The sequence below is a fragment of the Pocillopora verrucosa genome, chromosome 4, assembly GCF_036669915.1.
Source record: "Pocillopora verrucosa isolate sample1 chromosome 4, ASM3666991v2, whole genome shotgun sequence".
In the NCBI taxonomy this organism is placed as follows: Eukaryota; Metazoa; Cnidaria; class Anthozoa; order Scleractinia; family Pocilloporidae; genus Pocillopora; species Pocillopora verrucosa.
Genome location: NC_089315.1, coordinates 29,578,155 through 29,591,454, shown reverse-complemented (window position 1 = coordinate 29,591,454; position 13,300 = coordinate 29,578,155). Strand labels below are relative to the sequence as shown.

The window sequence follows — 13,300 nt, the reverse complement described above, 5'->3', positions numbered from 1 at the left end:
TCCCGCTCTCTTCTTGCCACAAGATTCCAAAAGCACGAGGAAGACTGGAGAGAGTGGTTACTACTGACAAGTAGCCAGCGGTTTAGCTGTTATGCAAATTTCCATCATGGCGGCCTTGCTGAGGAAATTTCCTCTTTGAATGTACAAATTCGTGATGTTGTTTCTAGATTCTTTTTCAATGTCCAGCCAAAAAGCGCACCAAGGTCCTTCTCCTCCGTCAGTCGAGCAGATTTTAGAAGATTTGGCTGCGGCAAGGGACGATGATGTCGTGTTTAAGTCGTCAATCGTAGCTGGAGAATCAGCCCAAATATCAAAGGGTAAAGGAAACAAGCTGGCCAGTCATTCAGGTGAGTTAATTTCTGGAGTTTACTGATACCTCATCACTCTTAGTTACGTCAATAATGTCGCCAAATTGATTATTGAAAGGTTATCGCAGGAAAGCGTTTTTTACTATCAGCAACAGCATATTAACCCATAACTCCCAAGATCTGACTGTTAATTTTCCTCTCTAGCTGCTATACATTTGCTTGTTAGTCAGCTACGATGATTTTGCATTAGATCAAGAGAACAACCTCTACCTGATAAGTTTTTAAATTCTCATAACCTGTATATAGGGTGAAGTTACATGTGAATCACTTCTGAGAGTTAAAGGTTTAATGGTTTCTCACAAGGTACATTTTTTGGTATTTAATTTCAGTTTATAGTTTTTAGCTGGTAAAAAAATTATGTTTAATCTGTGCAGATAGTGTCATGGATCATTCAGCTGGTGGAGGAGACACATCTGAAAGTAAAGGAAATGCAGACGAAATCAAGACAAAGTGTCAATCTAATGAGGAGCTCTATGGTGTGGTTGCTTCATTTTTGAAAGAATTTAAGACACTAGAGTCTTCTCAGGAACGTCTAAATAGTGTGGACCAAGATTTAAAATCAAAGAAAGAAGAATTAGACGAAGCCATCACCAAAGTGAAAGAAGCATGGAAAGTTGAAAAACATGACAGTTAGTGAAATGTCAGGGGCAAAGAGTTCTAAATTTGAATGAGCAAGCACTTTTAAATGTTTGTTGTGTGCAAGGTATAGGTCAGATCTGAACCAAGTACTTTTGTTAGGAATATGTAAAATTGCCTTAACTGACTACACCTCTTTTCTTGCAAAGGAAAGCTAAGATTTAACCCAAACTTTTCCATATTCTGAAGATGTATTGTTTTTTTAAATCTGTTTAGAGATATTTTGTCTGGATTCTTTTTAATCTGTTTCACAATTTTAATTTTTTTTTGTACTTTGAACACCTGTCAGGCAAGTTGACAAAAATCTATTTTTGTGATCACTCAGAATTTTTAGGGTGAGGGAGGGGTTTTTTCATTCTTCTCTATTTCTCCTGATTACTGAGTCTTCACAATTCCATAAACCCACCACAAAAAAAGATATAAAAAAATATTTTGATCTTATTGAATTTTAATCTTCATGATTGCCTGTCTGATGGGCAGTCTTTTTTTTTTTTGAGGTTTTTTTTCATGTATTCTCTTCAGCCTTAGAACTGGGGTGCAGAGGATAAAGTCCTTAGCTCCAGTATTGTAAGTTATTATTTTTTTTAGACTCTTTATACCTTTTTTGTCAGCGTGCAGTGTCAAAAGTTTCATGACTATGATTATTTATTTTAATTCAAAGTATTTAAATCAGGTTTAAGTATTGCCATGTGTTATGGTGGAAAAAAATAAATTGAATTTGTATTTGAAAGAGTTTGATATCACCAGGCATGGTTACTAAGCCTTGAATTGTTCCAACAAGTAAGCATTCAAGTGTGAAAGTCATTTTCAGCAAATATTCCTGGTGCTGGAAACACTTTGTATAAAAAGGAGTGTGAAGAAGGAGAGATTATAGGCATAATCGATGCCTAGATCTGCTAAAGCCAAGGGTAGGGAGGGGTAACAAGTTCAAAATGAATGTAAAATTGTAAAAATTGCCATGTTGAGCAATCTGCATAGAGTCATAGGATGTCCGTTACAATTTAATTTCTATTTCGTGCAAAACACAATTTACAGGTGGTTTGAAGAAAAGTTCAAAACAGTGTCAACCTATGTTTCCTTGCGTGACCTGCGTGATCTGAATTGTGTTTGACACGTGCCGCCTGACCACTGGACCGAATCACACGATTGAAAAGAAGATAATCCTGTGCTTTGCATCTGTGTCGAAATTTAATCGGATATTTGCTTCTGCTACTGCTTATAATCTGAGTAGGAGACGTGCCTGTCGTTATGAAGATCAGCATGTACCATGCTGTTTGAATCTGGGATCGGTTTAACCAATCATTTTATCTACGTTGAACCAATCACGTGGCAAAAACTTTATTTGCACGTGCAATGATAAGTGGTTAAAGTTCGGTGGTAAATAAAGAGATATTTTTGAAAATTTTACCGGTGAAAGGTGGACATTTCTAAACAATTCATTATGATTTGTTGGTAATATTTATGATCCACACTTCAGTATGGGAAAAGATCTGGACCTGGTGTATTCGCGCGAGATGTTTCAAAATTTAACGAAAATGCGCGAAAATCACTGCTACACGGACGTTACTTTACGCGTCAAAGGAAAGATATTTCATGCTCATAAAGTGTTATTAGCCACTTCAAGCCGCTTTTTTGATGCAATGTTTTCTGCCGAGTTGAAGGAAAGTACGCAGAATGAGGTGGAACTTCAAGGCGAAGATTTAACCGCAGAGGCCTTCGAAACAATTTTAAATTTCATCTACTCCTCCGTTCTCCCGCTAACCGAAGATAACGTACTAGACGTTTTAGAAGCAGCCGATCATTTGCAGATACTTAGCGTGGTTAAGAAGTGTTCTTTATTCATCGGAAATAACCTTAGTCGAGATAAATTCCACATGGAAACTCAACTGAAAATTCACAGAGTTGCTGAGCGGCATAATTTGACTGAACTCCGTGAAGAAAGTCTTCAAGCGCTCGCTCTGAAGTTTGGAGAAATTTGCGAGGAAGATGGATTTATGAAGGACATCACTGTAGACGAGTTAGAGCTTCTTCTTCCGCGTAACGATCTAAGTGTTCCCTCGGAAACTTTTCTTTTCACAACCGTGATCACTTGGATGAAGTACGATAAAGAAAACCGATTGCCACATGCGCCAAGGCTGCTGAACAAAGTTCGTTTAGCACTTGTCGACATAATGGTTGTGCTATCAGAACTTGAATCGGAGGGGTTCAAAGACATCCCTGAGTGTTTTTCGCTCATGCACAACAGCTTATCACAGCATGTCCGACCCTTTTTGTTTTCTTCATTTGCTCAAGAGAAGGGAATGCCACGCCTCTCATCGAAGGTAAGTACTTTGGCCTTTGCAGTTTTGCTGCATGCGTTCATGGTTAGAGCGTGGGGTAAGGGGAAATAGTAACAGCATATTATTGTCGGTACACCGATTTTGGGTCAGATACTTAATCTGTTAGAGTGGGTTGATCATAAGTCAGAGGCATCAGGGGGTTTTTCATTAAAGGTTGGCCTACACCAGAGTCTCACTTGACTCTAACAACATTCTACAGTTTATATATGTTATTCACCAGATGGGAGGTCCGTATTGGGAAAAACTGTGCCCGAGGTCTTGGTTACACTAGACAGAGGGCACAGTTTTTCCCAATACCGACTGACCTTGGCTGGTGAATAACATTTTTATTTTTCTCAAACCTAACAAATGATTGCAAAAAGAACTGCCCACTGTGAGCAGGCTGGATGGGGAGAATACTGCCCACTCTCCGAACCAATCAGATTGCAGGATTTGTAGAATACCACTCGCTCGTGAACTGAGGAAAAAATAATTTCAATCATTATACGTTATTATTTTTTGAATGAAGCTAGCAACAAGAGTAGAAGGTTCGTATGCACCCGAGGAGCCCCCCTCATAGCCTCAGCTATATTGACACTGTTTTACCTGCTTTTGTGCACTAATTTTGCAATTTCATTAATATCAGGTACTTAGTGCCTGAGAAGGAGTGCCAGATGGGAAATTTTTGGCTCCAGCTCCTAACTCAGTTAATAAGCATTGCTTTAGACAATTGCAGCTCTTTGTATTTCTTCCTTTCTTCTTTAAGCTAGCATCTTTGATGGTTGTGCAGCTCTTCCAGGCCCTGCTCATGCCATGGTGTAGGGTCCATGTCTGAAAGTTTTTTTGTATGCTTTCAATAAAAGCACATATGGGGTGTGTGTGCTCTTGAATAAAAAATATGAATCACTGTCACATACAATTTGTTTTAGAAAATTTGGAGATGTCTCAGGACAGCCAGCTCGTAGCTCTTATGCTGCACAAAATTGACACAAAACATCTAACATAACGATATCTTTTTAACAGTTTATTACAACTATTGTTGATTTTTTTAAGGCCCTGGTTTCATTGTCATGCTTGTCTGAAGTCAAGTACTTTGATAGTGTGTCTAAATCATGGAAGCCATTTCCTGGTCTTGAACTACCAAGTCTTCAAATCAAACCAGCAGCACTGTACTCTGGAAATTATTTGTTCCTCTTTGATGAGAAAGATGTCCATCAGCACCAGCTTGATACACATGCTTGGAAAACATTACCACCTATGAAGAATACACATTGTGATTTCCAAGTGTGCATGCTGGAAGATTTCCTGTATGTTATTGGTGGCAGTGAAGTTAATCACACTGTAGTATCAGAGAGATTCAGCTTCTCAAGGAAAACATGGCAGCGCCTTTCTTTCCATATAGATCAAGGTCTGTATGGCTGCGCCGTGGCTGTACACAATGGCTATATTTATTCCATTGGTGGCTCTTGGGCTGAAGGAGGGGCAGATCGTGGGGTGTTCAGATTTAATCCTATGAAGAATGAATGGACAAAGTTGGCAGGAACAGTTTACAGCCACACCCAGGCCTGTGCCTTTGAAGCTGGGGGAAGATTGTATGTTGCCGGTGGTAAAACAGACCCACCCAGCAAGCGTCAAAGGGGACTTGTTCCATCCAGCTATGTTGAGGTATATGATGAAGAAAATAACCTATGGTGTTCTGTTCCACAGCCTCACATACCGCCTGGTAATTTTGGAGCTGTGGAGATTGAGGATCACATTTTCTTTATACTTGGTAACATTGCCTTTGACAGTGGGATCCGAATTGGTGCTGAGGAGGTTTATCATGTCAACATTGAAGATTGGGAGCCAATTTCTCAGCATGATACAGATGCAGTGTTTGTTTATATGCCTGTGAACAGAACTGAGACTGATCAAATGAAACAAGAATTGACAGAAAATCATGAAGCTTCAGATGAGCTGTTACTTGAGAACAGTTAATTGTAAAAAAGTATCTTTGATATCTTTGAAGAATGTTCCAAGTTCATCATTATAAAAATGCCCTTATGGGGATTGTTAAGGTCATAAAAACAAAAAAGTCAATCATAGAGATTTTGAATTTAAGTTGCATTTGGAGACTATTTTAGTGAGATACCATTTAACCATTGACCAATTAGGTGTGATCATCCTAATAATCACCTGAGTCCATATAAACTAAGAAAACACGTCAGCACCCTGGTTCCATAGAGAGACATCAGGCTTAGACTTTTTCAAATTTATAGGAGGCATTTCGAAAAAAATTGTGCAAACAGCATTTTAATGAAAAGCCTAATTTGAAATCAGTGTTGATATCTTAATGCAATATAAATAAAACCCAAAGAAATGTATGAAGCCGCATAGTATTTGATAATGTAACAGTAATGGAGAATATTCTACCAATCCTTCACAACCGCCCCTTTGTCACGTTACGTAACACGAATCCCATATTGGAAGGTATGTGTCAGTCTTCCTTGATTTCATTTTGATTTAGAAATTTTTGTATTGAGTTTCTCCTCTGAGCGCAGAATGAATCTTAAAACCATAACGTTCGACTTGCTTTGTGCCGTGATTAATCAAACAGAAAGAAAAACGAAATATTTCCGTCACGCAAGACATTCGTCTCAGACATCTGGATCATTGTCAATATCTGAGCAACTGCACACCTACCACTCACCGAACCACTTACGGTCATCTTGTGGTTAATGTTGGGTTGGGGAGGGGCTGGTGTGTAGTTACTCATGTTGCGTGATTATTTGATTTCCTGGTCACACGATGATTTGCCCCAGTTTCTGCTCCTCCGGAATCAGTAAATTCCTACATTTCAAAATGGTTGTAAACAATTCCGAGATTCTTTTGTCCAAATGTGCTCAGTTTAGAGGCGAGGAGCAGTTCATTGATGTTCGATTAAAAGTTGGTGAAGACATCTTTTCAGCTCATCGCATCGTGCTGGCTGCGAATAGCGATTATTTCTACGCCATGTTTACAGATGGAATGAGAGAAGCAAATCAGGAAGTGATCGAGCTGAAAGACGAGAGTATTTCACCTGATATTTTAACGATCATACTGGACTCCATCTACACCGGAGAGCCTCACCTCAACGAAGAAAACGTGTTTGAAGTTCTTGCTGCAGCAGATCATCTTCAAGTGACGAGTGTTGTTCAACAGTGTTGTGATTTCCTGCTGACCGAGTTTGTGAAGCTTCGCTTTGATTTTGAAAAATTCTGCCGCATCTGGAAAATCGCTGATAGCCATGGCTTGAAAGATCTGCAAGAAGCTGCCGAGTATAAAATTGCTAAGATGTATAAAGATGTCTGTGAAAGCGAAGAATTTTTGACCCACATCGAAGTAGATCAGTTATTCAGCCTTCTCAGCCGAGATGACCTCAGTGCACCGACCGAGACATTCATCTTTAAATCGGTGATGCAGTGGATTAAACACAAAAAGGAAGAGAGAATGGAAGTTACGGCCAAAATTATTGGAGCCGTTCGTCTGGGGTTGGTGAATATCAGAGAGGTTATAGCGGAGCTCAATACGCAAGAAATGCGAGTCATTCCAGAGATTCACACGCTTTTGCACGAATCACTGTTGTACAGCTACGAGCCTTCAGCTAGCTCCGAGTTCGCTACCAACAAAACAAAACCAAGGTCCATGAAATCGGTAAGAAAACCACTTGTTTATCTTTCTAGATCTCAGGAAAGGTCCCAGGCAGGCTAGTGGGCTAATTAGATGCCCTTTATCCTAAATTAAATTTTATTCAAATAGTAGAACAAATACAACACAAATAAAAGACAGGAAAAGAGGAATCACACCTTAAACAAAAGATAAATAAAGTCAGAATTCTCCAAAATTGCAGAATAAGGCCAACGAAAGACTTCTTTGATTCAAAAATGTTTCCAGGCTTACTAAAAGTCTAGCAAAATCCTGATACAGTTATAAATTAATGAGAGCTACAAAATACGATGACATAACTTGGATATTTTCGAAGGGTGTGGGAAAATTAAATGGTCTGTCAAAGATATTGTTCGAAGTCACATGATCACAATTTGACGTCGTTGGTGGGAAGTGTCGGAGATTTATGGCGGGACCGTGAAGAAAGGGATCAACTGCATATCGTAATCGATGCAGTATTGATAGAGTTTACCTTGAATTTTCATCAAATCCATGATTTTCATCTCACCCGTTGGTATTCTTGATAGGTACTTGTGGCCATTACTCCTCAAGCCCAGATGCAGTACTTTGATTTTGAAATCAAAGAATGGAAACCTCTTCCAACCATGGCTCAGTTGACTGAGGCAAATGCGTGTTTCTGTGCAGAGTATGTCGGTAGTCACCTGTATGTAGCGGGAAAAAAGGAAGAATATTTTGTTACTTATCGATATGATACCGTTAGTAATACTTGGAAGACGCTACCGCCTATTTTAGGGTGTGAGCATAAGATCGATTCTTTATGTTCTATCGATGATTATATCTACGCAATCAGAGAATCGCAGCCACCTCATAGGTTTAGTTTAAAAACAAATCAGTGGCAATCCATAAATTCATTTTACATCACAGGAGTTCGTCCAAACACATTTTGTTGTAAAGCGTCCGCAGTTTTCAACTCGTGTTTGTTTGTAGTTCATGGTATTGATAGAGAGATGAGATCTACCGGAAGTGGGTTTCCTAGATATGAGGATAAACCAGCCGTGGTTTTTTGTTTTGATCCAGAACTAAATCAATGGAAAGCTAAGGCATCAGCTAATTGTGGTCATTTTAATTCCAGCCTCTTTGTAGTAAACGGTAGACTATGCATTGCAGGGGGCATAGGTTCTATTACGTACAATTCTGTCGCCCCAGTTGAAATTTATGATGAGCAGAACAACAAGTGGTCTCATGTTGAACAAAGCCACATTCCATACAACAATCTCGGTGCGGTTGAAGTTGAAGGGAGGGTGTATTTCATTATCAACAATTTCCCAATTGATAGTGGAATTAGGATTCCACCAGGAGAAAAGTATCCTGTGCCTTTAGATGAATGGGAGAATCTTAGAGAGGTTGATTATAACGCAGTTTTGTGCTACCTACCTGTGAGGAACGAGAGTTTAACAGCAGAGTAATGCTTGTGATTTGAATTAAATTTGCTGTTGTTAACTGTGTCGGCTGAAGAATAAATACAACTTTCAGCTTGTCTTATTAGAATGCTGGGGTGTTGTCCTACCTCAAAAGCTGAATGCTTGGATTTTATGAATGTCGGTAGAATTGGTTCAGTTTTAAAAGACGTAAGTTAAGGGTCGGGCTTTGTTATTTACTACCGATAGTTGTGGGGCTTTATTTACTTGTTAACAGGGATTATTCTCAGTTATTTTCCTAAATCACTTTCTTGGTGTCAATGCATCACTGTTTTAAAAAGGAAGCCTTACCGTTTGTTATGAGTATTCAACTTGAATAATAAAGACTAATTGATGGATCAAAAACGTGCCAGCTAATTCTTTTCTTGCTTAGTTAGAAATAGTTTTCTGGTCTTCCCAGGGAAGAAAATTGAGACAGCAGTTCATGCCGCTATAACTAAGATAGTCAATCCTTTTTTTGACACACTACTTCTCATAAAAAACACCTCTTTGAATTTTATGCGTATGTACCTGCAAAATTGAAAAATAGTCACGGTTGTTGTATATCCGCTATGTTCTCAGTTATGGTCGGATTGAACTTACATTCTATAGTTATAACATCAGCAGTGGGTTGGAAACCACTCTAAATAATGTTCGGGGTATAAAATCTATCGTCAGTGTGTTTCTTATCAACTTTTTACGAAATACAACCGGCTTTGAGAAAGCCTTGAACTGTATGAAATGATAACGCTAACAGTTCTCGTGATTTTTATCCTAAAAAAAAAGTGTGTATATATGTAATTACAGCAGAATGCAGGGATAACGAGAATTTAAAAAGTAATTCCACGTAAAAGATATGACTTAAAATGTGGTGTTATATGAAGAGAAGATGTTAAACAAGATGTACGTCATACGTTTGATGAATTAATCCAATGATTTTAGGAAAAGTTTTGATTTATTTACCACATCGACCTTCTTCAGATATACCACTATTAGTTTCCAATGTAACTGCAAAAAGATTATCGTCGGGATTATGCCCCAACAGAGACCCTGATACTGATATCTTTGCAAGCTAATCTTTGCATCACTGGGCGTATGTCACCGGTAACTAAGCAACCAATTAAAGTGGAAATTAGCATAGTTGTCAGTGGGAGGTCACGCGATCACGTATAAAGACATTCTTGTTTCTTTCGAAGTTTTTGCAAGCAGAGATCTTTGCGTTAAAACAGCACAAAGATGGTGGCCCATTCTAGAATTCTCCTCTCTAAGTGTTCCCAGTTCCGTAGAGAAGGAGAATTTATCGACATACGTTTGAAAGTGGGTGATACACTTTTCCCAGCTCACCGAGTTGTACTTGCTTCGTATAGCGATTATTTCCACTCCATATTTACAGATGGGAAAGAAGCGAACCAGGAAGTGATCGAAATGAAAGATAAAAGCATTTCACCGCAGATACTCAAGATCGTTATGGACTCAATCTACACTGGTGATCTTCATGTCAACCAGAAGAGCGTATTTGAGGTTCTTCTCGCAGCTAGTCAGCTTCAAATCTCAAGTGTTGTTCAACTGTGTTGTGATTTCGTAAAGAAGGAATTCATAGAAAACGGAATTGACCTGAGGAACTACTCCGTGCTGTGTACAGTCGCCGAAAGACTCGGTTTGAGAGATCTGCTAGAGGCAGCAGAGGCCAAGATGGCATCCATGTACAAAGATGTTTGCGAAAGTAAAGAATTCCTGACTCACATCGATGCAGATCAACTACTCAGCCTTCTTGGTCGAGATGACCTCAATTCACCCTCCGAAGCTTTCGTCTTCAAATCAGCGCTGAAGTGGATCAGACACAAACGGGAAGAGAGGATGGCAGTTGCTGGAAAAGTTATCGGAGCTGTTCGCCTGGGGCTGGTAGACGTTAAGATTGTGATCGAAGAGTTGAAAACAGAAGAAATGCAGCGATTTCCCGAGGTAAACATGCATCTACAAGAATCCATGATGCATCACTGTATTCCTTCACATGAATTTGCTGCAGAGAAAATGAAACCAAGATCAATGTCTCCGGTGAGAATGTAATTCAAGTCATCTTACATTTGCCTGTTTATATGAAAATTTCATTTATTGTTTATAGCATACCCTATTCACTCGACTAAAGAGAGCCCGGTTTCATAGACTCTCTCAGTTCTGAACAGAAGAGGTGTGACACTCTGACTTAGTCCATTGTTGCCCCAACATTTCCGATTGTGTCGTTGGAGAAAATGTGAAATCTTCTCGGCCCTTTTTAAGAGAAATTGTCAGGTTACCTTTTTTCAGAATTTTCATCAGTTCTGGAGTTACACTCTCTTTAAACCTCTGTCTGGTAATGCAATCAAGTCGCTCTGCCTACCACGTAAGTCCGGCGGATCAGGACGAAAATTTTCTTATTTAATTTCGTAGCACACTTTCTCCATAGTAAAATCGGTATTACCATTAAATTTATTCATTTGACGATGATGCTTAAAAATGAAAAAGCTTTAAAGGTTTGTAATGAATAGTCTCTCTTCTGGTGCATGTAGCTTCATGTGCCTCGCCGCTATTAAAGTGGTTTGCAATGAATAAGTATACGAGCTTCCGTTTTGAGAGTGTAGAGCGTTTTATTCGTTAAAAATCCGTTGGTGTCAAACTCTAGACGTTACTCCTAGGCTTTCTTGTAATCACTAAAGATTGATTTCAAGTTATAATTAATTGATCAAGAAGCGATCTTTTGCAATGGAACACTGAAAGTTTAACAATCGTATCATTTTGTTCCCAGCTTTTATCAAAGCCTAGTTCAGCATAATGATTTTGGTATCACTTGCGTGCTTCAACGAGATCATTTTCATTTCAAGTTTTTTTTTTGTTGTCATTTCAGGTTCTCGTGGCTATCCATCCTACTCGAATGTATGGAAGTGAGTGGAGGACCAGAGCCGACTTTTGCCCTGAACTCGCTTTCGCTCGATATTTTGATGTTGACACCAAATTGTGGAAGCCTTTGGCATCGGTTGCTCAGCTAGATGAAAGGATTGATGTATGTTGTTATGCAGAATTGATTGGAAGTTACTTGTTTGTAGTCACAGAGGTGCAGATGCAAGTTAGGAAAGACCGTGACTATGTTGTATACCGTTATCACATATTAAATAACAAGTGGGAGAAACTTCCAGAGTTGAAAATAAGGGAATCATATGACCTATGCAACCCATTTGAACTATGGGACATACGGAATAAGATTTGCGCATGCTCAGTCAGTGGGTATTTGTATGTCATTACTCAATCAAATCCTCCCCAAAGGTATTCTTTGAGCACTGGCGTTTGGCAAGCTGGGGAAGAGTTGAATTTTGTCAAAAATGTACAACGTGACAAAGAAAGGTTCGGATTTGTGGCGGCAACAGTAATGAATTATAAAATATATGTAATTCATGGCTATCAAGCAGTTGATAATCATACGTGGGTCGACAAACCAGCGGTAGTGCATTGTTTTGACCCAGAGAAAAATGAATGGGAACGTAAAGCTTCGACCTGCCATCCTCATTTTGATTCTAGTATTTTTGTAGTCAATAACAGACTATGTGTGGCAGGGGCTTCACACAGAAATCGTACAGGGGCCCAGGTGGTGGAATTGTATGACAAACGTAATGACACCTGGTCTGTTGTGGAGCAGAAACATATCCCGAAAAACAACTTAGGTGCATTTGAAATTGAAAGGAGGGTGTATTTCTTAATTAACAATTTTCCTATTGACAGTGGTATTAGAATTCCTCCGGAGGAAAATTATCCTGTCCACTTAGGTGATGAATGGGAAAACTTAGCAAAAGTAAGTGGAGAAGCAGTCTTGTGTTATTTGCCTGTCAAGAAAGAAAACTTGAGATAAACAAAGAAGTGACAAATCCAAGGTAAAAATTTTAGACATGTAAAAATCGGTTAACGAACGGAATGGTAAAGAAAAAGGTCTAGATACTTGTTTTGATGTAGTTTACTGAAAAGCCTTATTATAGTACTCAACACACACTATTAAAATTAACTGTTGTTTCGAAGAAGTAGTTTTAATAGGTGTGCAATAAATATATCTTATTATATGGTTTTGTATGCAGTATCACTGAGTATTTTTACGAATTTTGTTGTATTTTGACGAGCCCATAGGGGAGTCAAATTAGAAACAATGAGTGCAGTGCATTTGGATAATATATGCAGTTGGATAATGAAATAGGTTATTGTGTGGTTTGTGTACCCTTCAATTAGCTGAGGGTATGGCACATGAAAACACAATTTGGTTTTCAATACGTAAATTGAGTTAAGATTTTAAGATAACATAGTTAGAAATGAGGAGGAGTCATGAAATAGAACTGTTGGTTATGAGTATGACTCATGGTAGAGCTGTAGAAAAAAGTACTAAAGTACTAAGTATGCAAACTGAAAACTGGCAAAGGTCAAGAGGTCATAAACTGATCTTAGTCTTGCAAAGGCTTAATGAGTATGATACTTTAACGCTCTGATTGATTTTATTGTGCCATGTAATAACCTGATTGCATAATAAAGTTGTGAATTTATTGGTAAAAGGTTTATTTTTACTAAATGGGCTTTAACAATAAATGATAAACCCTTTCACTCTCAAGATCTTGATGTTAATTCTCCCTTCTAGCTGCTACACATTTCATTGTAACTTGGTTATACGAATTTGTTGTTGTTAGATCAAAATAACAACTTCTACCTGATAAGTTTGAGTATTCTCATAACCAGTTTGCTGGATAATGTGAGGATTTTATATAAAGGATTTTTTTGTTAATCATTTATGGAAGTTAAAGGGTGGGTTGACAATGAAGGAAAAACACTAAGAAGAGAGTGCTCGCGCTCCAGAGGAGTCGATTCTCGT

At 38.6% G+C, this 13,300-nt stretch overlaps 4 protein-coding genes across 4 annotated transcripts; all 4 read left to right on the top strand.

Annotated features, from left to right (window-relative positions):
• The first annotated feature begins 99 nt into the window (after window positions 1-99).
• Window positions 100-1,712, top strand: LOC131779774 (uncharacterized). Its single transcript, XM_059096371.2, has 2 exons — window positions 100-347; window positions 743-1,712. Exons 1-2 carry the CDS (start codon window positions 140-142, stop codon window positions 1,000-1,002), a joined length of 468 nt encoding a protein of 155 aa, XP_058952354.2. The 5' UTR covers window positions 100-139; the 3' UTR covers window positions 1,003-1,712.
• A 718-nt stretch (window positions 1,713-2,430) lies between these two features.
• LOC131779783 (kelch-like protein 12) lies at window positions 2,431-5,701 on the top strand. The gene is made up of 2 exons (XM_059096380.2): window positions 2,431-3,325; window positions 4,376-5,701. Exons 1-2 carry the CDS (start codon window positions 2,483-2,485, stop codon window positions 5,297-5,299), a joined length of 1,767 nt encoding a protein of 588 aa, XP_058952363.2. The 5' UTR covers window positions 2,431-2,482; the 3' UTR covers window positions 5,300-5,701.
• Window positions 5,702-6,149: 448 nt separating this feature from the next.
• On the top strand, window positions 6,150-8,775 carry LOC131779770 (kelch-like protein 3). Its single transcript, XM_059096369.2, has 2 exons — window positions 6,150-6,994; window positions 7,534-8,775. The coding sequence occupies exons 1-2, from the start codon at window positions 6,164-6,166 to the stop codon at window positions 8,431-8,433; spliced, it is 1,731 nt and encodes a 576-aa protein (XP_058952352.2). The 5' UTR covers window positions 6,150-6,163; the 3' UTR covers window positions 8,434-8,775.
• Window positions 8,776-9,570: 795 nt separating this feature from the next.
• LOC131779761 (kelch-like protein 28) lies at window positions 9,571-12,986 on the top strand. The gene is made up of 2 exons (XM_059096359.2): window positions 9,571-10,479; window positions 11,306-12,986. The coding sequence occupies exons 1-2, from the start codon at window positions 9,661-9,663 to the stop codon at window positions 12,299-12,301; spliced, it is 1,815 nt and encodes a 604-aa protein (XP_058952342.2). The 5' UTR covers window positions 9,571-9,660; the 3' UTR covers window positions 12,302-12,986.
• Window positions 12,987-13,300: the final 314 nt, after the last annotated feature.